The sequence below is a fragment of the Nansenia antarctica genome (assembly GCF_963989245.1).
Source record: "Nansenia antarctica genome assembly, chromosome: 1".
NCBI classification, from domain to species: Eukaryota; Metazoa; Chordata; class Actinopteri; order Argentiniformes; family Microstomatidae; genus Nansenia; species Nansenia antarctica.
The window spans coordinates 54,870,024-54,895,402 of NC_137674.1; the positions used below are offsets into that span (position 1 = coordinate 54,870,024).

A 25,379-nucleotide genomic window follows, 5' to 3' on the forward strand; every position below is an offset into this window, starting at 1 on the left:
GTTGATGGAATACCCCCCAGATGTTGAATCAGGATCTGTGTTCATGACATTGTGGAAGCCTGAACCTGAATTTGGCGATAACTCAAGCCCGCTAACGCTGGATAATCCTGAATACGTATAGCTCAGATCAATCGACAACACCACACATTCATTTTTTGATAAATCTAAGTGTCAAAATAGCAAACCATCCTTTTTATGCCTTTAACTATTGATGTTTGAAAAAACTTAAACAAACTCACACCCTCCAGGAAAAGTGTGGAAAATTGGAACACAAATATTAAACAAACAAAAGAATTACTGAAAACAGACCAGCTTGACTTTCATTACATGTTGCACTCTGCTCCAACAATTTTTGTGCAAAATCTGAATTTAATAACACCCCCAACACCCCTGAAAAGCTGATATATATTCACATTTATTCACTTACTATAATGCATGTTAAGAAACGAAAATCAGATCAATATGGAGACAATTTCAACTAGTGGTAGAAGACACATTTTAAGTGGTCAACATGAACTCAACTTTCATCTGAATGGTCGATTCAGGCCACCAGTTACAGTGCTTGTGACACTAAAGCAGAATTACAACAGAAATCAATTAATCAAGTAGGGTGGGTTATGGTTTCAAAGCAGTACACTGGGGCATGCACCTTGGGCACTAGCCGCATAGCATCCTCCTCTATGCAGTCCTAAGGACAGATAGTCAGAGACTTTGTCATGTATTGAAATAGAAGAAATACTAGTGGTTGTTGTCTTTGGCAGGCCTTCCAAAAAAAATCACTTTTCAACTATTCAATAATAGGTATACTAGAAAGCAAGCTAAGGGAGTTAACCAGCTAACTTTAGATCCAACTCTGGATTTGGTCAAAGTTAGTGAGATAAATGGCATCCCTTTACTTGCTATTAAATTACTTTGCAAGAGAAGAGTCAGTGTAAGAAGGATTTTATTATAAACTGTGTGTTGGCGGGGTCATTTTTAAAATACATGACAAAGTCTCTGACTATTATCTGAGGATGTTGTCCAGCTACTCTGGCACGGATGCTGCCGAGGCCATTTTAGTTGTATTTATTAAGCTGACATCAAACTTTTGGGGTACATAAGACATGCTCACCCAGCTGAATTAGTCTTTGCCCAAGGTACTTCCTCAAGGTTAGGTACTTCATCAAGTCTCTCCTGCCTGTTTTATCTCCACTTGTGCTGCCTCCTACCAACATTCTTTCACTACATCGTCTGTTCTGTAGGTCCCCCCATAATTTAGAATATTCTCTAAAATGCCAGACCATGTTGTATTCAAAGGATAATTGTCTTAGCCTGGCTAGTTAGCCATACTGTTAGCGAGCTACATGGCTAAATCGTTTTGGTACCCGGTACTCCTTCTCAAAATGAACCAAGTGAGTTGTAGTTTTGCTCATCAAGGTGAAAGGCCCCCTTCAATGCAAATGTTGTGTGCGATCAGTGGGATCTCTCCCCCACCCAAGACCATGTAGAGCTTAGTATACAGCATGGTCTGGCATGCCAGGCTACAGTTACTAACTAACTCCAACAGAGCCAGTAGATTTCTCTGGAGTCTAGATCCTTTCATGGTTTCTTCCTGCAAAGGGGAGTTTTATTGTCCTTCTGATGTGGGTTTAGGTCTACAAACAAAATTACTTAAAACATTCCAGTTCAGCTTTGATACAATAACTCAACCCCAAAAGAAAACATGATAAAGAACATTTTGAGACTATAGGTTTTCGGCAAAATACCCCAATAATCTCATCATAAAATCTATTTTACATAACCAATCAACGGCCGAGGACAGATCTCCAACATGACTAATGATAGTCTCTAAACACTTTATTTGAACGGGTATGTTTTTATTTATTCTACCTGTAAATGTCAAGCGGATTGTATTGCATTTTGGTAAAGAATATTCGTACACCTGTACCTGATGTAAATCATGCCAAATATAATAACATTAAGACATGAAAAACTCACCATCATTATCATTAGGAGAGGTGCCATAACATACTAAGGTGAGAGGTTACGTGTCAGTCTTTGTCCTCTGACATTGGGTGACGTCAACCTGACAATTGAAAGACTTAACAAAACGAATTACACTTCATGACAGCTTCAATAAACATTTATAAATATATGTTCATATTTATCTTGGGTGTCAAGTAGTCCTTGTAGACATCATGTCTACCTTATGCATACCCCTTTGAATAAAGTGTAACCCCTGTTATCCATTCGTCTGCACTCTACCATGCCCTAGCCCTGCCCGATCTGTGACAGACCTTTAAACACCTCCTCTTCCCCCTGTACTCCAGCTGCCTCACGCCTTCCTTCCATAAGCTCCAAATGTCAAATAAATGTTTCTGAATGTCCAATGTTTTCGAAACAGCTTTCCAAGATGCAGGCTTGGTCCAACTGGTATAACATAGTGGTTTTGCTGATGTCTTCATTCATGAGGCTGATGTGGTCTATGACCACCAAAACAATGGAAGAGATGGGTCACGAAATACAGTACACTTTGATTAGGAAAGCAGCTGAGAGGGGTTAGATAGAGTCTATGTAGGAATGGTCCTGTGTAGGTATGCTTTTCTGTGGCATTCCAAAGCAAAACAACAAAAAATAAAATAAAATAAGAAACTCAAGACAAAGGATAGTTGAAATGACGTCAATCGGGTATTGGTATATCAGCGGGAATAAGTCCCGCTTATTGTTTCCAGGAGAACCAGTTTATTGTCTAAAGAGGAAGTAATGTTGACATAGTCGTAGTGGTCAGCAGGAGAGAGTTGGAAGGGGAGGGGAGGGAAGGAGGGGGGTTAGCGGGTGCAAATGAAAGTCATGGGGTTCGAAAGTGGCTCTGCTGAATGGTGAGAACAGTCAGGCCTTGGAGAAAACCCATCTCTGCCCACTCACCCTCAGCTCCCTCCACGGGACCTGCTATGCAGAGGACCACTCCCACTGGAAGGGAGACCATGTGAGAATTTGGCTGTTTCAAAATCAGAACTTATATAGCGCCTTATTCCAATGTGCTTTACAATGGCCTCTCATTCACCCATTCACACACACATTCACTCACATACCAATGGCGGCAAGCTACCATGCAAGGCGCCGTCCCTCTCATTGGGAGCAATTTGTGGTTCAGTGTTTTGCCCAAGGACACCTCGACACGTGGACAGGAGGAGCCGGGGATCGAATCGCCGACCTTGCGATTATTAGACGCCGGCTCTACCTCCTGAACCACAGCCGCCCCACTTTACTTTTGATGGCACAGACAGCAAGAAAAACTGACAGCAGAGATGAAAATCTAAGTTTGTGGATGAATTTAGAGTTGCCAATATGTTTTGTTTCAAAAAAATAAAAAAAGGTGTGTGTGTGTATGTGTGTGTCAAGTGTTGAGGGTGCTCAGGAGAGGTTCAGGTAGCTGAAGAGCAAGGGCACCAGACAGACGCAGCTGAAGCCCACTGAGCCATAGACGATGTAGCGGTACGGCAGCTCCACCTCCATGTGCTGCCGCGCCAGCCGCACATCCTCAGATGGCAGCCCAAACACGCGGCAAGCCAGCGGGATGGTGACGGCCTTCATGGCAGCCCGCGTGGCCAGGAGGACAGCCACCCCGACCAGGAGGCGCAGCAAGGTGCGGACCAGCAGGGCAGAGCTGAGGTCAGGCCAGACCAGGGGCAGGGTGGACAGCGGTGGGTCGGCCAGCAGGCCCAACTGGTGATTGATGTGGGAGCCCAGGGCGGCCCCGGCCCCGGTACCAAGAGCCTGGGCCGTGTCCCAGCGGGAGGTGCTCCACGAGTCTAGGGTGAAGGCCAGGAGGCCCAGGCCCACATGCAGGCTCACAATGACCAGAGACGCATGGCTGTGTGTCAGGTAAAACCCATCGATGTGGTCCAGCACTGGCTTGAAGAAAGCCAGGATCAGCAGGCTGTATAGGAACCCTGTGATGACCTCCTGTAAGAGAGGGGAGTAGTACTGCTTTAGTAATGTAAACACGCAGTAAAACACATTCACATTATAATATTATTATTACATTATATTATATATTTGTATTATATTGTACTGCAACACCTGCTTGGTGTATTTTTAGTTTGCACAGGTCAATTTGAGGCAAGAAAACAATGACATTGACATTAGGGTTGGACGGCAACGGTTTTTAGCATTATCACAACGTCATGAATTGCTATATGTGTGGCGGCCTGGGAAAACCCTTCACATGGTGGCATTTTGACATTTTAATTGTTTTATATTTCCATAAATTAGAAGTTCTCAGCTATTCATAATTGTTTGAATGACTGAGATAGCCCTTTATTAATACAAATTATGAGCATTTTAAAGTGAAAAGTGGGAAAAATGGCTTCCAACATTCCATTTGTTCCAGTACCATTCTGCAACATTCTACAATCATTCAGCTTCAGCACTTGGCTTGATGTGTGTGTGTGTGTGTGTGTGTGTGTGTGTGTGTGTGTGTGTGTGTGTGTGTGTGTTAGGGCTGCAACAACGAATCGATTCGTCGGGTCTTGTTCCATAACAAACCTACTTCCTGTTGACGCACGCCACGCTGTCTTGCGGAGCCGGCGCTATTGTATTTTTAGCTTGCTATTTGCATTCTATGCCTTCAGCACGGGAGTATGCTCATAGTCACTTGTATTAGTAAGGAGATGCACTTGTGAGTTCTGGCGAAGCGTCAGCTAAATGACTGTAATGTAATGCGATAGCCAGTGAGTGTTTGCTCGCATTCATGAATTCAATATTGCATGACAAGTGTATTTAGCTAGCTGGCTAGAGTCAGTGGTAGAGCAGAGGTGATAAGCTAAAGGCTAGCTAGTGGTAGCCTACCAAGCTACCCGTGAGTTAGAGTGAGGCACTGACTGTAGCCTAGCCTATTGTATGGAGTGAGAGGACAGATTGCATTGTTTTGGAGCATATCTGTTATATAAAAACATTAGTGTCTTGTCTGTAGCCTATATTGCACTTTGGGTTACTGACCTTTACATTAAGCAAAGTTATTACCTAAAACAATGCATGTATTGAGCTAGAGTTCAATTACTTTATTGAAACAATCTACCGCCATAGTCCATGGCCTGTTGTTAAACCTATTTGATGTAGCAAAGCCTTTTTTATTTATATTATTTATAATTTTTTATTAATACTTATTCATTTTGCACATGTATATGTATAGGCCTGGCTGATTTAGAAAACATAAAATAAAATTTGCAAAAGAAATCTGTTTTTTCCATTTGTATCCGATTAATCGGAAAAATAATCGGCAGATTAATTAGTTGCAGCCCTAGTGTGTGTGTGTGTGTGTGTGTGTGTGTGTGTGTGTACACGTCACAGCCAGTCTCTTGTCTTACTCCATCCCTATTGGATAGGTGAAAAGTAAACAGGAAATGTTTTAGTAACAGGTGGGAGTATCTTTCAGTGTTTCCTCTATATGCATTTATTGGTGGCGGGCCGCCACACATGAATTTCCTCCGCCACTAATTGATTCAGTCCACTAAAAAATTTAAAAAAAAAATCCACCTCTGAACATTTTAGCTGATTAAAATATATCTGATCCTAGATCAGCGCTATAATGGATGTTGACTAAAAGTGCACCTAAATCCACGCCCATCTCTCTCTAACCGCTGATCCAAAATCAGATTAATGACATTAAACATTCAGTTGACGACGTGACACAAGGGCTACTCCTGATTGGTCTAAATGTGAACCGGCATGAGAACCGTGCAGACTCAACCATCCCTGCTCAACAGTCTTAACTGCCGAAATGCTCGGGCGCCTGTGTTTTCTCCTCGCAAATAACGGGCTAAAAGTCACCGGTAGTACCATCTAAAAGATACAAAAAGCTGATCTAGCTAGCTAGGTGCACAAATAAGATATCACGTTAAATAACTTCGAAAAATTAAACGAAAACAGCGACAGATGGATGGATTTTTAAAGAAAAAAGATGTCCCAGACACTTCAAACATTGCTGAAGCTAGCAGTGGCTATGAGCGATCCGAAACTGCATGGCTGGCAGGAGCAAAGGAGCTAGTTGGTGGATCAGCTAACAACGTTTATGGCGGGGTACCACCACCACCACCAGCTACAACTACAGCGGGAGAACAAGCAGCAGCTACTGCGCGCTGTGGTATGTACACCAACATATATTACTTTCGTTTGTTACTTTTATTTGGACTTTGGATTTTAAGACCACTTTAATTCATGAAAAGGTCCAGAGTTTCTTGTTGCAAACGGAGGAAGGACAAACAACAGGTGCGTTGAAACCAACACCCAATCATGCCAGGACGATGGCTAATTTGATTTCTTATAGTTAGCCTAAGACTTTTTAAAGAATCTCGCCGGGGAATAACAAGCAGTGTTTCCTCTATATGCATTTATTGGTGGCGGGCCGCCACGAATGAATTTGCTCCGCCACCAAATGATTCAGACAGTCCACTTTGATTCAGGCTGCGCAGAAAGGCAGCGAGTTATTATCACCGGAGAACTGAAAAAAAAGAATGTGTCCCTGAACGCTCCGCCAATCACTGTGAGTAAACTGACTCTGAGAATGTCCTCACGTCACATTTTACCGTAATACCCTATATGTTGGTTGAAGTGCAACATCTCAGCTTTCAGGGACAGTTGGATTTTTTTCGATAGCACAAACCGTTTAGAAATTACGGTAATTACAATGTCGGGTGCGGATTTGTGCAGGTGGCGGTACATTCGGCGCAGAAGTGGTATCTATACCAGATAAATAATAACCATTTGCGTACGTAATTTTTCGTTTGTTTACATAGTCTGAAACTACAGATGGTAAGCTTTCAAATGATGCGTCATACATTGAAATCGAAAAAAAAATCAAGACGACGCGAGTATTTGAATGTTTGTTTGTATCATGTTTTGCTCAAGAATGGTGACTGCTAAAAACACTGCTAGCGGCTAACGTTTCGTTCTAAAACGAAAGTATTGTAACGTCCCCACTTGGACAGTGGTTGAAATAATGACAGATAGCTTCTCTCATGTAATCTGTGCGTTTAATTGTAAACTATCTCATACACAACTTTCTTAGTTCACCCGAGCTCTCTCTCCCAACGGTCTCAATAACACACACAGCATCACAAGGGTGCATTGGCACACAACACAGTAACAGTGCGAACATGAACTCAAGCATTAATGAACATTAATGAACAGGGTTGTTCTATCTAATTTATTATGTTTGTGTTATGCTAATAAATGTAGATCCACACAGGTATACAAACTGAGCTCCGTTTACTGTCAAGTGCCATTCATTCTGACAACACACACACACAGTCGTAAAGCTCTAACAGAACGTGACGTCGTAAAGTGCAACAAAGTGCTGCAATGACATACTGTCGTACATAACAATATTGGTATTTGATCACCTTCTATATAAAATCACCTGCTCGGCTTTAATGACTTAACCGCTATTTAAGAAATTATATTTGTTTTCCTGGAGGAAACACTGACAAGTGATAACAAGGCGATAATTTTCCAATTGATTTGTGGATGGATAGCTGACCAGATCGACAGCTAAGTGTAACGTTAACTAACTTCAGTCATAGTAAGTGACGATCTCCTACAGTCTTGATGCAACACGGCTGTTCAGCCGTCATTAGCCTGCTATGGTTGGTTGGACTGCTTGTGATGCGGTGTTTAACTCGAGCTAACATTAGTCTGCTTGCTTAGTTAAGATTTTATTAGCCTACTTTATGCTTATGTTGTGAGCATCAGTAAACTGGGAATAACACAGGTGGAAGTATCGTCTCTCCTTTCGCTTGTTGCTTAACTGAGAATGAGACACGTTCAATGTGACGTTGTTTTGCTAGCAAACTACCCGCCACAAAAACATAAAAATAAGTACTTTTCCTTTTGTTTTCTTAAAATGTTTATTCACCATAATGTAGTACGGAGTTCAAAGTACTAAAATACCAAATCGCCGAAATAGTAAATTTCCATCTATTTTTGCTCTTTGCCACAAACGAACGCCAGCGACATCCAACTGGTTTTCCCAGGCCGCCATACATAGTCAATAAATTAACTGTCTAAAAAGACTTCTCAGAACGGAGAATCAGGGAAGCGAGTTGGTCCCTGAAAAAAAGCTATTTCTGCAATTGGGACACATTTCGGTTGCCAGCAAATGTTGACAAGGCTGTGTGTAGGATTTGCATGAAAAAAGGTGATAGCCAAAGATGGAAATACTTCAAATTTAAGTCGCCATCTCGGCTGCTGTAACCCACTGATAAGTACTTGTGCGTGTGTCTCAAGCAGGCAAAGTTAAGTGCCCTGCTTAAGACTGAAAAAGTGAACATGCTTGTTTTTCTGGCCCAAAAAATTGTCTAATGGACTAAATAGACTAATCTTGAAGCAACTTTCAGGCCCACTGTGATGGGGTACATTGCAGACCGCTACAGTAGGATACAATACGAATTGTTTTGGTAGTGCGTCAGACAACCTCTCAGTGACTTTACGTTTGTTTCCAGTTAGTTGCTACATTTTGTCAACAAAAAAACACATTACAAGAAACAACATTGCACATTGGATCAAAGATCATATGGAAGTAGATTAACTAAGTGACTATCAGAGATAAATCATGGAACCTGTCAACTATTACTAATCTTGTCTAACCTGTCAACTATTACTACTTACTTACTATTAATCTTCGCTTTGTCTCTTTGAAAATGCCGCTGCGCTGCTGATATGAATGATGTTTGCTGGTTGAATTTCCTTTCGGTCTGTGGATGTGTCTTAAATGCACAAATAATGTATTGAAAAGAAATCGCATTCTACCGACCACTAAACTATAAAGTAGCCTAATTATGTTGCAAATGTGCTTCCGGTGTTTTCGACATGTATTGTAGTATAGTATAGGGCTCCATTATTTGAAATTGGCGGCTCAACAATGTCATTTTGAATCCCGGTTAACCAAAAAAAACGGGTCTTTCTCAGGGACGATTTAACGGTAGCCAATAAAAAATTGGAAACCGTCCTACCCTAGTATGTATGCAGTTTACAATATAAAAGACCAACGACTAAGGCTATAACAAAGACTTTACTGGCCCTCAAGCATTTTTAAATCAGATTAGAGGGTTTTAACCTGAATATCTCAACATGTTTGCAAATTAGCAATGAGCCCAAAACCTTGTGACCACTGAACTGATCCACCTATCAAGTGAACTTTGGACTGCCACAACCCACACACAATCAGCCCTGACACTGATTAACCCTAACCCCCCCGCCCCCAGTGTATGCAAATGCTGTAAATGTCATCATCAGTTCACTTGTCTTCTGTACTAGTTTGCCTGGCTTGTGGATTATTATTAGCAAAAATCATCAACTCGGATGAACAAACTATTCAATAATGGGTACATTTCTATGATACAATTTTTTTTAGGACAGAACGTATTGTATGATGAAAATGTCCTCAGGAATCTTTTGTGGAGCATCTTATTTACATTTTTACCATTTAGCAGAGGCTTTTATCCAAAGCGACTTACAAGTGGCTTACAAATTACTCTCTCTGGAGTAATTTAGGGCTAAGTGCCTTACTCAATTGCACACTAGTGGTGGTGTTCCTAGGTGGGATTTGAACTCATGGCATTCTCATCACCAACTCACTATCCACTAGGTCACCACTACACTACCCCTATCTTATCAGGCTTTACTACCGCGCGTGTCATATCAACCGCATGTTCAAGGTTCTCAACAGATTAGAGGAAACACTGAGCGACATGGTTGCCAGGCATGGTTGACATGCCTTGGAATATGACATGGAATGTCTTGGGTGGTAAAACGTGAAAAATATGGCCTAGATAAGAGGCCAACGTGGAGAGGTTACAACAAGATAACTTTTTCAAGGTTTCCTAGATAAACATCATTCCCAGGAGGCGAATCCATCTTTTGATTCTATGTTTGCCTTGTTCTGAGTGTAAAAGAGACTCGGATGAGCGTCGTTGCTGCACAAGCAGTCTGAGGTGCTCATTAATTTATAAGCATTTTATAGTGCTTTGATATAGTTGTAGTGGTTTGTTAGCAATGTCAAATAATGTTTTACATAGTTCTTGCGCCCCATGCCAAAGTCAACATGTAAGCTCATACCCTAGAAGTAATGTTTCAATTTCTGAAACTGCATCGCAGTTTTCATATTTTTAAAAGCTGCTGTCATGGAAAGTAGTTGTCTTCCTAATTAAATGGGGTAGCTTTTTTTGTGATGAAAACAAATTTCAAACTTTGCCGATAAAAACAATAATGCAGTCTACAATGCAATATCTGAAATGATGTCATACCTGTAGTCAGGGTTCGACAGTGCGACTGTTTTGGTCGCATTTGCGAGTGAATATATTTCTGTGCGACTTGGAAATACATTCAATCGCACCAGTGCGACAAAAAAAATCAAGTTTTTTTTTTTTTTAACTAACACCAGGGGAGCCACCCCTCCTAAATTTCGTTGTTTGGTACCTGTACTATAGCAATGACAATAAAGACCATTCATTCATTCATACTGTGAGAGCCTCTGTGTCCCTGAGTAAGAGATCATGGGGATCATGTCCCTCATGATCACAAGTGACCATAGGAGATAAATCACTGAACTTGTCAACATATTAACTTCGGGACCTGCAGCCAAAGACAATCACAGAAGCCAGGTAGGCTTACCTGTGTATGCTGCATATTAATGGCTGCTATACGGTTTGCATATTCACTGCTGTTTGGCTGATTGATTACTGAGTTGGTTTTGGAGTGCTGGCATTAACCTGGTTGGGCAGACTCGGAGCTGTGTTGTCTAGATGCTGTCAAATAAGGAATCTCCGCTTTGTCTCTTTGATTGATTGATTGATTGATTGAGTTTATTCATGGTTCGACAGTAAGCAGTAATCCAAGGGATGACATGTGAAAGTGTGAACACCTATTTCCAACATGGTCCTTTGATATTAACATACAAAGTCTATCTCCGTTTAGAATGATAAGGTTCTATCTCCGTTTAGAATGAGAAGGTTCTATCTCCGTTTAGAATGAGAAGGTTCTATCTCCGTTTAGAATGAGAAGGTTCTATCTCCGTTTAGAATGATAAGGTTCTATCTCCGTTTAGAATGATATGGTTCTATCTCCGTTTAGAATGATAAGGTTCTATCTCCGTTTAGAATGATAAGGTTCTATCTCCGTTTAGAATGATAAGGTTCTATCTCCGTTTAGAATGATAAGGTTCTATCTCCGTTTAGAATGATAAGGTTCTATCTCCGCTTAGAATGATAAGGTTCTATCTCCGCTTAGGGCAGTTCAGAGATATTGAGCGTCAAAGTTTTTACATTCCATTATGTTCTGTGAGATGGAACCTTTGTATTTTATGAATTACTAACTCAAAAATGTAAACATTTAAAAATAACACCACACAGGCATTAATAAACACCTACAGTGTCAAGAGCCGGTTATGATCATTCTGATATGTTATGATTATGATAATTTGTTGTCGTCATACGAAAATTGCGCAATTTTCATTGTGCTACTGAAATTCTTGGTGTGCTACTAAATTTTTTGACATGGTAGCACAGTGCTACCTGGCGAAAAGGTAAGCGTCAAACCCTGCCTGTATTGTATGTTAGTGTTTTGCCATATTTCTCAATAACATGTATTAGCAGTTGATGAGACTGCAGCCTATTGAGCTCACATGACCGCAATACAGTTAGGCTACCCTACTCATGTTCCAAGAAAGTAGACATTTGAAGTACTAATTTAGTTTGAAGTACTAAAAGTACTAATTTGAGCTCCTGACCCCCCAAATTGGAGAATTTGAGAACCCCTGTCTATTGGCTGTAATGTAGTTCATGATGTTGGAATTACATTTTTTGTCAATAATGTCAATTGAATCACCAGCTGAAAAAAAGAAACACACTGGTGAGCTCGGCACCACAAAAAAGTCTGAACGTCCATGGAAGACAAGAGTGGTGGATGATCACAGAATCCTTTACATGGTAAAGAAAAACCCCTTCACAACATCCAGCCAAGTGAAGAACAGTCTCCAGGAGGTAGGCATATCATTATCCAAGTGTACCATAAAGGGAAGACTTCACATGAACAAATACAGAGGGTTCACCACAAGGTGCAAGCCATTCATAAGCCTCAAGAATAGAAAGGCCAGATTAGACTTATAAAAAAAACATAAAAACGCCAGCCCTGTTCTGGAAGAGCATTCTTTGGACAGATGAAACTCAGATTAACCTGTACCAGAATGATGGGAAGAAAAAAGTATGGATAAGTCTTGGAACGGCTCATGATCCGACGCTTACTACATCATCTGTAAAAAACAGTGGAGGCAGTGTGATGACATGGGCATGCCTGGCTTCCAATGGCACTGGACTAGTGTTTATTGATGATGTGACAGAAGACAGAAGCAGACAGATGAATTCGTAAGTGTTTAGGGATATTCTGTCTGCTCAGATTCAGACAAATTCAGCAAAGTTGATTGGATGGTGCTTCACAATACAGATGGACAATGACCCAAAACATACTGCGTAAGCAACCCAGGAGTTTTTTAAGGCAAAGAAGTGGAATATTCTGCAATGGCCGAGTCAATCACCTGATCTCAACCTGATCTCAATATATATAATGTTGAATTAGATTCAGTGAATAAGATTGATATTTGTACCATAAACACATCTTATTCACTTCTTATGATATGGAAGAGAATTTTAGCCTTGGAAAAAAAAGATGCCAGCCAAATACTAGCAGAAACACACAGATACTGCAAAATCGCTTTATACTAACTAGACTTTGAAAATGTAAGGATACTGGGTGGTAGAACGCACATATCTAAGAAAAGTCATGAAAGGTGGGTCCTGAAATTTGATCGAGTACAAAGGTAGATTTTTTCTTTCTTTTGTACTCACAGTAAAAGCCACCGATGACTGTTCTACTGTTAAATAGGGGGACTATGTATACCCTCAAATAAAAGCTGATACTCTATACTTTAACATCATATTGTGATTTGAAATCCAAACATTTGCTGATTACACAACTTTCTGCTGTTGAGAAATTTCCTCTGGTCTGATGAAATAAACATTTTACTTTTTGGCCATAATGACCATTGTTATGTCCGAAGGAAAAAGGGGAAGGCTTGCAAGCCTAAAAACCATCCCAACTGTGAAGCACGGGGGTGGCAGCATCATGTTGTGGGGGTCCTTTGCTGCAGAAGGGGCTGATGCACTTTACAAAACAGATGGCATCATGAGGAAGGAAAATTAAGTACAGTGCACCTCTGGTAAAGATGAGTAAAAAGGGTTCTAACAAATTCACCTTTTGATGAATTAGATTAATGTCACACTGAAAAAAAAATCTGCACAAAAAAACATCCAACCTTTAACTGAATTTATTCTGAGAAAGAAAAATCAACTTCGGGTCCTCTTCTAGGCAAGTTTGTAACAGTTCCAGTTGCTTTGAACTTTTTATGTATTGCCCTAACTGTAGATTTTCATGTGAGTAGCAATTTTGTTATCACCATTCCCTGATATAGGAAGCTCAACACACTTTTCCCTCATTTGATTTGTGTGTTCTCTTATCTTTCCCATGTTGATGTAAGGGAATATGGCCTTTGTGTCACCTCATATTTATACCCCAGTGAAACAGGAAGTCATGGATTACTGATTGAAATTTCCTAAACACTCATATCAACTTAAAAAAGTAAAACATGAATGGAAAAAATGCTTCAGTTACACTTTGTTAATAAGAATTTCTAGGGGTGCCAATAATTATGTCACATTTATAATTAAAGTGTGATAAGGTGACATTTTTATAACCCTTTTTTCTCATCTTTACCAATAATTGTGGAGGGCACTGTATATATTGAAGCAATATCATAAGACATCAGCCTGGAAGTTAAAGCTTGGTCACAAATGCGTCTTCCAAATGGACAAAGAATCCAAGCATACGCGCTCTCTTCGAAATGCTGCAGTAATAATAATAATTCATTATATTTGTATAGCACTTTTCCGAGGTTCAAAGACGCTGACAATATGGGAAAAACTGGAAAGTGCTGTCCCTTGTTGTATGAATAGTATGAACAGTATGAACTGTCATTCTACCGCTTTAGTACACTGGTACTCTGGTGCGGGGATTTTGCTAAACGTCACGCCACGTCACGTTGGCGTCACGTTGTTAAGTCAGACTTAACAACCGAATTGGGAGTTGAGATAAATATTTGGCATTTATAAAGCTGACATCATATCAGTTTTCCATCACTTTTCATTCTCATCTGCTCATTCATTCTTTTGTAGATTTTTCCTTCTTTTAAGTTTTTCCTCTGCTTTTAAATTTGTTGAAATAGTGCGATTGTCTGTCTATGTTTCTTTTATCCCCATGTCGGTAAAATAGACTCTGGTCTCAATAAGACCTCCCTGTATGAATTTAAAAATAAATATTATTATTATTTGTTTTAGTCCTACTGACTGAAAATGATGAAGCAAGTCACATGAGAGGGGATGTTTGGCATGACTTCTTAATCAGCAGTTTGGTAAGGGTTAACCTGTGAAATGTTCTGACTTTTTTTACATGCTGTTGCTCATTGTCTCCTGCTACTGCATCATCGCAGGACCTTGTTTTATTTGACCAATCACATTGAACCATTTATTAGAATAGCCACCCAGATTCCCTGCACTAATGAGTTTGCAGGATAAATACATCTTTGCATGTACTTCCTAGAGACGCAAATCTGTGCAAGACTTGGATAGAATGAGTTTTTCAGTCCCTATCTTCCAGTGCACTGAACATTTTTCAGCTGACTCCATTACGAACGTGTCAAGATACAATTCTGGATTTGCACCAAGGCTGGAGTTGATCCTGGGAGAAATTGCATCTATCCAGGGTGCCTGTCTGTGCTTGCATAGGTAACTTAGACTGTTTTGCAAGTCTGGTTGTCAGACAGCTAACTAGCTTGTTGTCAAATCACAAATTGGAAAGAACTAGGATAGGATTTAGTCAGTATGATTTCAAGCATGCCTGCTGTGGTAGAATAATATGCCTGATAAGATATTTTATTTATTGATAAGAACATTCATTTACCTGACTGAATTCACAAGAGTAAATAGACAGTCAGACTGTCTGAGTGAAATCCACACACTAACGACCCCAGTCTATAGAAACTGATTTCCTTTATATCCTATACAATGAAAGCAGTTCCTCTGCTTGAGACTTGGCTGTGGCCAGACAATTTGTTCTTTTTTTTTTAACCTTTATTTTACCAGGCGAGACAATTAAGAACAAAATTCTTATTTACAATGCCGGCCTAAATTATTACAAAGACCTAATTGCTCTCTTTTCTCTTAAACCTGCATTTTGAGAGACTGAGCAAGCGAGAGCAGTTCTGGGCCTTTGTTTTCCCTAGGTCCAGTGCTCTGAAACTAGACCAGACCAGTTTGTGGCCTTTGTGTTCCTTTTTCACCTTTATTCACAAAATGCAGCACTATCATGCACAGATCAGCCTTAAAACATGTAACGTTAGATATATAACTTTAGACAGGGAGCGATGTATTTCTACGGAAAGGCTGTGCTTGACCCTTCCATTGGACTGACACGGGCTCACACAATCTCTGCGTTTGTTATAGATACGAGTGCTCCGGTGTCTTGCTGGTAGTCAAATATATTTATTTATACAGCATATGGATGTTACGTGCCTGTTACTTTCCGCTTTCAGTTCTAGTAGATCGCGCAACCAGGGAAACGCAGACATGTGTTAAAGGGAGCAAGACGCCAATCTACCGGCATTTGGCTCATGAGTGAACGCGAAAATGCCTGGTCAGCACAGCTTGGGATTCCATGGAAATTATAGGGAACTATGTGTGAAAGAGGCTTAAATTTTGAAATAACAGTAATACCATGTTCATTGATAAAATGACATAAGGGATGAAAAGGGGGGATGGCAGTTTTAGAAGGGGGATGAATCGCGCTGGACTGAGGAACGGTCTAGCATAGGTACAGCACATCGCCATAATAGTGAATAATAGCAAAAAGAAATTGTTATGCTTGTTGTAAATAAAGGTTTTATGATGCATTGAAATGACATTAAAGTAAAGTACCGAAAGTACCCCTCTCGAACTAGACCAAAAAAGGCACAGGAACTTCGGCCCGGCCTGGTTCGGTTGGCAGTGGAGAAAGCAAAACAAACCGGTACGGTACGGTAGTGGAAAAATGCCATAAGTCTCCTCTACCACCCTGGTCCTTATGAGACCAACTAGGGCTAGGTGCACGGGTTAGAGTGAGGGCAGTATATCATCAAATGCTTTCGTTGGCTGAAGAACTTGGTGGGTGGCAAGCATTATCCAAGCTCACTGTAACCACACAATCAAATGGATTTGAATCGCATATTTTACAAATACAATTGTCAAAAAGTGCTTAAGTTACCAGAACCTGTTGGGAATTTGATGTGTTTCTAGTGTCTCCATAGTTCGCCACCTTACGAACTGCAGAACTGAAACAAACTGGAGATCATACCGGCAAGACTAGAGAGCCCAACTGTGGACATCCAAACAGGCTTGTTCTCTAAGCTCAGAGCACTAGCTGACAACTAGTAAGGGCCAATCCCAATTCACCCCTACGGCTTCGTTTTCACCCCTATGGCTTCGTTTTGCGCGTTCACGTTTAGGGGTAGGGCTATCACAATTAATATTTCATCGAGCCATGGCTTCATTTCGAGGCCTAACTATGGCTTCATTTCGAGCGATTCCAGGACCAGACTAGCTTTGAAGCCATAGGGGTACGCTACCCCTTGATTCCAGGATGCATTGCGAATCATCTACAGAAATGTTATGTCGCTCTATTCAATGCGGAAATGTCATTTTACTTTCTCTGTAATTACTGATTAATAAAGATTTGAAAAATTATGATAACCATCTTATTATCTTAGTTTAATGTCATTACAATACATTAGACCTTTTCTTTATAACAAGCATAACCAAAAAAATCGCTTTTATGTCGAGGTCTAACGTTACAGGCTGATTTGTGGACAGTCGCGCATATGACATATTTCCATGTCTGATGTCTAATGTCTGATGTACTAATGTCATTTCAATGCATTATAGACCTTTTCTATACAACAAGCATAACAACAAAAAATCTCTGTTATGCCGAGGTGCCTATGCTTAACATAGAAAGTTCCACAGTCCAGCGCGCTCGGGTTTAACAGTAGAGGACTGGTAGCAGGGTTTCCGTTAGAAAAAATTGCCGCCGGTCATCGTGTCCGGGAAGATTTCAATTTACCGGACAAACGTGAGATATTCCGGTCATCCTATTAAAATATAATATAGCTGTTTGTCGCGGTGATTACTGTTGTGTAGCCTAGCCTATATATGCCGTTTAATGTCTATTTCTCATCCGATACGACTAGATGCAAGCTATATAATATATAATAATATAACATGATTCGCATGCGCGCTATGCCATTATGTCCAGCGCTGAACGCGCGCCACACTGGGAAATGAACAGACTGCATCGATCAATGAACGGACTCCACATTACGTTAACTGAAGTCTGTTAAATTGTTTGGGATTAATGTGAGTTTTCTATTTTCTCTTTCCAGTTTTACCCTTTTTTTTATCAATAAAACAACGTCATTTCTATAACCACGTCTCGCTGGTTGGGAAGGCATTTAGTTTAACTGCCTGTCAAATCATACTTAATCGGACTCGGGAGTACAACTCCTCCTCCGCCTTCACTGTGAGTAAACTGACTCTGAGAATGTCGTCACGTCACATTTTACCGTAATACCCTATATGTTGGTTGAAGTGCAACATCTCAGCTTTCAGGGACAGTTGGATTTTTTTCGATAGCACAAACCGTTTAGAAATTACGGTAATTACAATGTTGGGTGCGGATTTGTGCCGGCGGAGGTACATTTCGGCGCAGAAGGGTTTTAAGAGGGAATTATTTTCACCGGACATTATGACCGAAGAGTTTTAAATTTGTCGGACTTCAACAAATTTTACCGGACAAAGACCGGTAATTACCGGTTAACGGAAACCCTGACTGGTAGCCTACCTGACCACTTCCATTAGACTACCAAAGCAGGACACCGGAGCACTCATATCTGCGCGTTTGTCACAGGGTGACAGTCCCTGTTCCTCTGCCCGGCGTCAGTCCAATGGAATCGTCAAGCACAGCCTTCCCCATAGAAATACATCGGTGCGCGATTACAGAGATGTACAATCATGTTTATTTAGAAATAAATTGTGGTGTTTGACAGCGGATGATGGTAGACATATTTAATGTAAAGTTATCTATCTAAAGTTATCTATCCACAGGCTGATATGTGCATGATAGGCGCACATTCTCTCCCCCCCCCCCCCCCTTGGTGGTATATGACGCAATCTGTATTGCGGCACTTATTATACCAAAACAACTCGCATCCGAGCAGTTGTTATTATGTAATATTATCGATGGATGTGCCATTTTTGGCACATATTATCGATGGATGTGCCATTTCCGATGGAGGGCAGTGAGCGGTATAAAAGGGCATCGGGATTGGGCCTAAGTCTTGGCATGCTAGGGTTGGACAGTTTAAACCGAAAGCCGGGGTCTCTGAAGATAACAACGTTTTTTTGGTCAAAACCATCATAAATTGCTATATTGTAGTGGTTGCTGCTACTGTGAGACACTAATAAATCACCAGTATGTTTGGGCGAGGGCCCTTAAAGGCTGAGTCACAGTTGTGACATATGGGGGTTTCAGACGGATGTTTTGATCAATGACCATAGTATGTAGTAGTAGTAGACCATAGTAGTAGAATATCTATGGTTTTGACTGTTGTTAAACTAGTTTGCTAAAAAAAAAGAAAAAAACACTGAATCAAAACTTTTCACTGCAAACGAAGTCTCTGTATCCTTTGTTCTCTCAGACTCCTAGTGTTCACCCTGACTCAGGGCTCGACAGTGCGACTGTTTTGGTCGCATTTGCGAGTGAATATATTTCTGTGCGACTTGGAAATACATTCAATAGCACCAGTGCGACTAAAAGACTGCTGAACTACTGTCATGCGCAGTCAAACGTATGTGTATAAGCGATGAGGGAATGAAAACAGTGAACAGAAACGCGTGTCGCAGAAATGCTTCACGCGAGTCCTATATGCGCTTAAAATGCGCATTATGGGTATATGGGATACAGCTCTCATAGTTCGTAGCGCTGTGTTTTGTTAGCCGCTAGCTGCTAGCTGCTAGCAGCGTTTGCTTCCGGTTTCATTACAAAGAGGTTAACCCTCAATATATTTGTCTGCCTGACGTCTAACAACATTCAAATGACTCTAACTTCATATTTTTTCGGATTTCAATGTATGACACATCATTTGAAAGCTTATGATCCGTAGTACCAATCCACAACACGTCACATTTGAAAGTGTTTATGTAATTTTTTTACATTTGAAAGTGTTTTTTGTTTATATATATTTATATTATACAATATACCAGTCATATTCTGGAATGTGTCTAAATGTTAAAGTTCCATAAGTATAAGCAAAATAAAGTAACAGTTAGTACTTTATAGTAGTAGCATAAAAAAAATAAAAAACACGAACCATAAACCGTGACCTAAAAACCGAGGTTCATACCGAACCGTGGGCCAACTGAAATTAATATTCTTACTTCCCCTTTACATTGTGTGAGTCTCCATTTTTATTACGGCCAAGAGCCGGTTATGGTAATTTTGATATGTTATGATTATTATAATTTGTTGTCGTTGACGAAAATTGCGCAATTTTCATTGTGCTACTGAAATTCTTGGTGTGCTACTAAATGTTTCAACATGGTAGCACAGTGCTACCTGGGGAAAAGGTAAGCGTCAAGCCCTGCCCTGACTCATTCTATTTTTTCAACTATCCATAAAGGGGTTCTCTCATTGACTCTGGGACTTCCACTCCCCCCCAGCCCTCTGTCACACTGATAGTATAATTTATAGCCTATTAGTTTTACATTACTCTAATTACAGCCTACTTAATTATTGTTCTATTGCTTTTTTATGTCCTGTGTACCAACATTACCAAGTCAATTTCCTGTATGTGCAAATATACTAGAATAAAAATAATTGTGATTCTGATTGAGTGATGTTGAAACAACATTAACTCACCAGAACAGAGTGCATTCCCATGTAGACTCTGCTGACGCAGACCAGAACACTCCAGCAGATGGCCACACTCAAGCCAAACAGGAACGGATACTGTAGGGAGAGACGAAACAAGTTAGAAAGGTAAAGGGTGAAAAGGAAAGAGGAAGATAAAGAAAGGGAGAAGGTTGTTATTTCTGAATCAGCACTTGGCTGTGCTGGGGTTTGCTTATCATCCCAATGTCGATCAATCAAGTTTATGATGTGTTCTATTTCAGTGTGTCCCTCATAAAAGCATAGTAATGCGAGGTAGACGGGCATGATGACCCTATCTGGGAAGAGGGCTGGCAACATGTTTGTCATAGCGGTTTACAATGAATGCAAAATGACACGGTTGTGACTTGACATTCTTCTTGAAAGACTGATTTCATTACTTCATATTCATGACAGTCCAAATAGTGTCCAAATCAGTTTAACCCGTTTGGTAAATGTACTCTTCTTCACACTTTGGGCCATGTTATCATCATGTTACCATCATGTCATTTTTTCAACAGTAGGTGCGTGCGGGCTATACTTCAAAAAGACAGTATAAAATATCAAGAGCAACATTTAAATACCCTGTTCAATACATGTTGTTCCATGTATGTAAAAAGCATTATGTGTGCCAAAACAAAGCTGTCCAGTGTATGGACTCACATCAGAAAAACAGGCACAGACTATCTGTTTGAAATACGTGGTTGAATCATCAGAGGGGCGAAGGTGACTAATGGAGAGGCAGTGACTGACTGAGCCTAGCCACCACATCACATGGACTATCTTTAACCTATTAGCGGCAGGCTAGGGAAGCTAGCCTCTCTTAGCTGGGACACAACACATTCTCGTTCAACCTGCTGAACCAAGCCTGATGGCTCTTTTACCCAAAAGATAAGAAAGATAACAGGTCGTGTTTGTTATCACATTGTCTCCTGGTCCCCCCTGATGGGGTCAACCCCTAGCAGCATAATGCACGTTCAGACTTGAGTAACGGAATGTGCACACTGATATGGAACTGAAAATAGTCCTGATTTCCTCATAGGCCAACGCTAATTTGGTGAGGGTGAGTTTCTGAAATTGAATGGATACAAAATGCTCATGAGATTTTTTTCATGAAGGTATAATCACTTGAAATGTGAACATTGCTTATACCCAACATCAGGTGTTAAGGCCTGTAACATTTGTTGAAATTTTATATTTCCCCCCAGAAATGTGTTATTGGGGTCTCCTTAGGCAGTCACAATCACTGCTTGTTTTTTCATGCAAGGAAAACTGGGTCCGGGAATCTACGTGGTTAAGATACAACGCCTGTTGGGACATTGCATTTGAAATTGTACATGCATTGCGGCAGAATCCCCAGAATGGTTGGATTTTTTAGGTTCTTTTGGTTTGTTATGTGGTTTACAAAATGTATCTCCAAAATCTGGCTTTATATAAGGTGTCTATTTCACCAATACATTCAGCGGTTGCATCGGGGGCGGCTGTGGCTCATGATCGCAAGGTCGGTGGTTCGATCCCCGCTGTCAAGGTGTCCTTTGGGAACCCCAAATTGCTCCCAATGAGCGGCCCGGTGCCTTGGACGGTAGCTTGCCGCTATTGGTGTATGAATATGTGTGTGAATGAGAGGCCATTGTAAAGTGCTTTGGAATACAGCGCAATATAAGTCAGACCATTTATCAGTTCTACGTGTTTGGTGTACTGTAGGTACAGGACCTTTGTATTATGTAGCCTCACTAATTGCAGTGCTTTTCCTACTTTGGATAGATTTGTTACGAGCTACAGAGGGCACCCGGCCTACACTGAGGTAGGGCATCATAAACAGTACGCAGCATTGTATACAGGACAAAGCCTACAATAAAACAACTAAGTTATGCATAAGCCTGGATATGTCTGTATTTAAGTTATCACCACCCACTTTCCCAGTACACTTTCCCAGTGTAAATTGGATGAACCGGGTAAATCATGGTAAATCAAGGTCTGTGTAAACGGGGGTGTAGGTCAGATACAGTCCTCTGAAGAAGTAATGTCAAAATCTCCAGTTCAAAACCATAGTGTAACTCTATGATGGGCTATTCATTATTTAAATATACTTTTTGGCAATCAGCAGTGACTGACTGACTTTGGCAATCAGCAGTGACTGACTGAGCCCAACACTATTTGCATCTGGTTAAATGCCTAACTGCTTTTCATTGTCTTTTAGGCTACTTGTACGTTAATGACAATAAAGTTGAATCTAATCTAATCTACAACTATGAAATTGGAGAACATCTTGGTTCACAAGAGCTCAAAATGTCACAGTTGTGATTGTGTGTCAGTCTCCAGGACATGGGGTAGCCTGGAGGGGCAGAGATTATCAGTAAAGGCCGACACAAAACTGTGTGACAACCGTTAGGAAGATGACCATCCATTGATAAAATGATGGCAATTGAACATTTAACTGTAATGTTTTCAGTATTAAGTCATACTTTTTAATTATTTGACCATTAATCTCTTTTATTATTATTATTGATACTGACATTACTACATTGTTGAAACAATATTATGGTATTGGTACATAGAGCAGTGTGGCCACCCCTGATAGAGGCATGTGGGAGAGGGACCTTGGAAGGTAACATACAATGAAATTGTAAAACACATTCTCCCATCGCTCCATCCAGTTCAAAGCAAACCAGATCGGTTCATTAAAAATGTCCAGACCTACAAATGGTTGTGTGAAGACAACGTGATTTGGAAACTAGCATCTCCTAAACACACCTGTGTATTCAGGCCCTGGAACCTATAGGCCTAACTACAGCAAAACAATTTAACAAACATAGAAACGTAATTAAGCAACTTTTACTTGGCACGTGGCCATAGAATCTCCATCGAAAAGCAAACCGTACGGTAATTTGTCGTTGTTGGATAGTTTATTCTGACAATGCTGTGAGGCTACATTGAGAACCCAGGTTAAACTGCTAGCCGAAGCTACATGGCTGGCTGCTGTGGCAAATGAAATAACAGGCGCTTCACAGACGGTGTCGCTACTTATATATATAAAACATACATGGTATGTGAAAGAGTATGGCATTATGTATGGCATTATTATTATTATTTTGGAGGAAACCATCCCTAAAAAAAAATACCAACAATATAGATTGTTGGTGAGCATCAGTGGTACCTGCCAGCGGCCGTACGTCAGTACGAAGAGAGAGAAGGGGATGGCGGTGCCGGACATGGCGTGTGTAGAGGGCATGCTGTACTCCGTGTTGTAGAACACCTCCACCTTCACCACCGGCGGAGAGGCCGGCCGCGTCCACCGCACCAGGTCCTTCGTCGACTGGCCGAAGAACAGGTTCCAGACCCACACCACGATGAGGCGGCGACTCACCCAGGCGTCCACGTTCCAGATCAGGAACGGGAAGAACACGATGAAAAACATCTCGTTGCCCAGCTCAGTTCCGAACGTGAACAGATAGAACAGAAACTTATTCTGGATGAGGAACTCCTGGCCTCCATCACCAGTCAGTGAGTTCTTGCGCAGAGGTTTGAACCTTCCCCTGGACTGTCCATGGTCGCTGCTCTCTGGAGGACTGTCCACCACTTGTCCGGTTGTTGCCGCCGCTCCCGGTACGGTCGCAGCCCCGTTAAGCAGGCCGTTAGAACGGTCATTCTGTTGTACTCTTCCCGCAGCCATCGTTTTTCTTTGCCGGGTAGCTTCGGTTCTCTGTCCGCCGACATCCTCCTCGCAGTCACTGTCGCCCCCCTGGCAGTGCTTCACCCAGGCGCCGTTGGACAACAACACCTCGTCCTTTTCCTGGCTCGGTTTAACTGGGAACGTCCCTTTGACGCCACAGAGCTTCTGAAATGTGGCTACATGGTGCGGGTCTTGCAAATATCTACAAAGCCTTATGAATGTCCGTTTTAGATCTTTCGCCATCGCGACGTCTAATGAAAAAACTAACCAACCTCCAAATCACATACACATACTGTAGATGCGATGCCTGGCCCGCTGACGACGCGAGACGGAAACACGGCAGTTTAACGCGTGAAGAAAATCTGTTGGAACCATGAGATACGGAGTATAACGTACTACCTTGCTTCACAAACCAGAGAAGACTGTGAAGGACATAAGTAGAAGCATTGTAGATCCAGGGAAGGTTTCGACGCGGTCACAAGACAGTCCGTTATACACACTGGGAACGTGCACGCGCAGTAGGTTGGAATATTTCCGAGGGCGCGCAAGACTGATGACGCAAGAGCGAGGCCAGCGCCTGCTCAAAAGACACTACCAGAATTGTTTTCATTATTGTGTTTTCAGCTTGCCCTTGGAATAAGAAACATACTGAATGCGTAGGTTCCTTAATCATTTTGGATACATTGTTGTGTTCTATATCGAAATGAAACTGCGTAGCAGCGCTGGTTACCGTGAGCGCGTACGTAGAGAGCGCGCACGTCCCTGATGTTCGTGTATATTCTGTGTTTCTGTACGGTGGCGCAGTGCTACCAAGCACAAAACTACATCCCATCATTTTTCTATGCGACACTACGAGATAATCATCACGTCGCCATACCCAAATAACACTCCCGACATTCCACATTATGCATTTTCGTCATCGAGTAGACGCTCTTAATTCTGAGTGATACTACTAGACTTCTCGGTGAGCCCTTGTCTCCCACTCATCACCACTGGCTCTCCCAGTGTCAGGGACAGGGATGAGTACTCTCCCGTGTCAGCAACACTGTGGGGTTGTTTGAGGTTTGTTTGTTGATTGGGGATCTACATCTCATCTCATCCAAGTCACATGATGCCCGAGCTAACATCTTCCTGTCTGCTAAACTCTGCTTGAGTTGAAATAAAACGTCTTATAAAGGTCTTAAGATGGAAGTAGAAACATAAGTCATACAATAAAATAACATAAAAGTTATTTCTATGTTGCGATAACTTCTCAACAGGATTTTACAGGGTTCGTTCAAACTATCGTAATTCTTGAACTATATGTGCAATCGAAACAAATCCAACCGTTTCTGAAAGCAGAGACGTTGCACTTTCTAACCATTTAGGGTTACTACGGTAGTTCACCAAAAAAAACAAATGCATTGACCTCAGAGGAGCTAGAGCAGGGGTCCCCAAACTACGGCCCGCGGACCGGACACGGCCCACCCCCACACTTGGACCGGCCCTTTGAACAACGTCGCCCCCACACACTCTCAACAATGCCAGAAACATATTTTGAAAAAAATGAAATATATGTTTTAATCATATCATATCTGTATTTGATATTAAAGGTTGGCTTTCAAAT

General features: G+C 41.3%; 1 protein-coding gene across 1 annotated transcript; it reads right to left on the reverse strand.

Moving 5' to 3' along the window:
- LOC308160643 (sphingosine-1-phosphate phosphatase 1-like) lies at positions 1 to 24,072 on the reverse strand. The gene is made up of 3 exons (XM_080534587.1): positions 23,258 to 24,072; positions 20,092 to 20,181; positions 1 to 3,945 (listed from the first exon to the last, which is right to left on the reverse strand). The coding sequence occupies exons 1-3, from the start codon at positions 24,014 to 24,016 to the stop codon at positions 3,394 to 3,396; spliced, it is 1,401 nt and encodes a 466-aa protein (XP_080390713.1). The 5' UTR covers positions 24,017 to 24,072; the 3' UTR covers positions 1 to 3,393.
- Between the last annotated feature and the right edge of the window lie 1,307 nt (positions 24,073 to 25,379).

Coding starts and splice junctions, on each gene's coding strand:
- LOC308160643 (XM_080534587.1), bottom strand. CDS start 24,016: ATGGCGAAAGATCTAAAACGGACATTCATAAGGCTTTGTAGATATTTG. Junction 20,182..23,257: donor TGACGTACGGCCGCTGGCAG/GTACCACTGATG, acceptor CTCTCCCTACAG/TATCCGTTCCTGTTTGGCTT. Junction 3,946..20,091: donor TGGGAATGCACTCTGTTCTG/GTGAGTTAATGT, acceptor CCTCTCTTACAG/GAGGTCATCACAGGGTTCCT.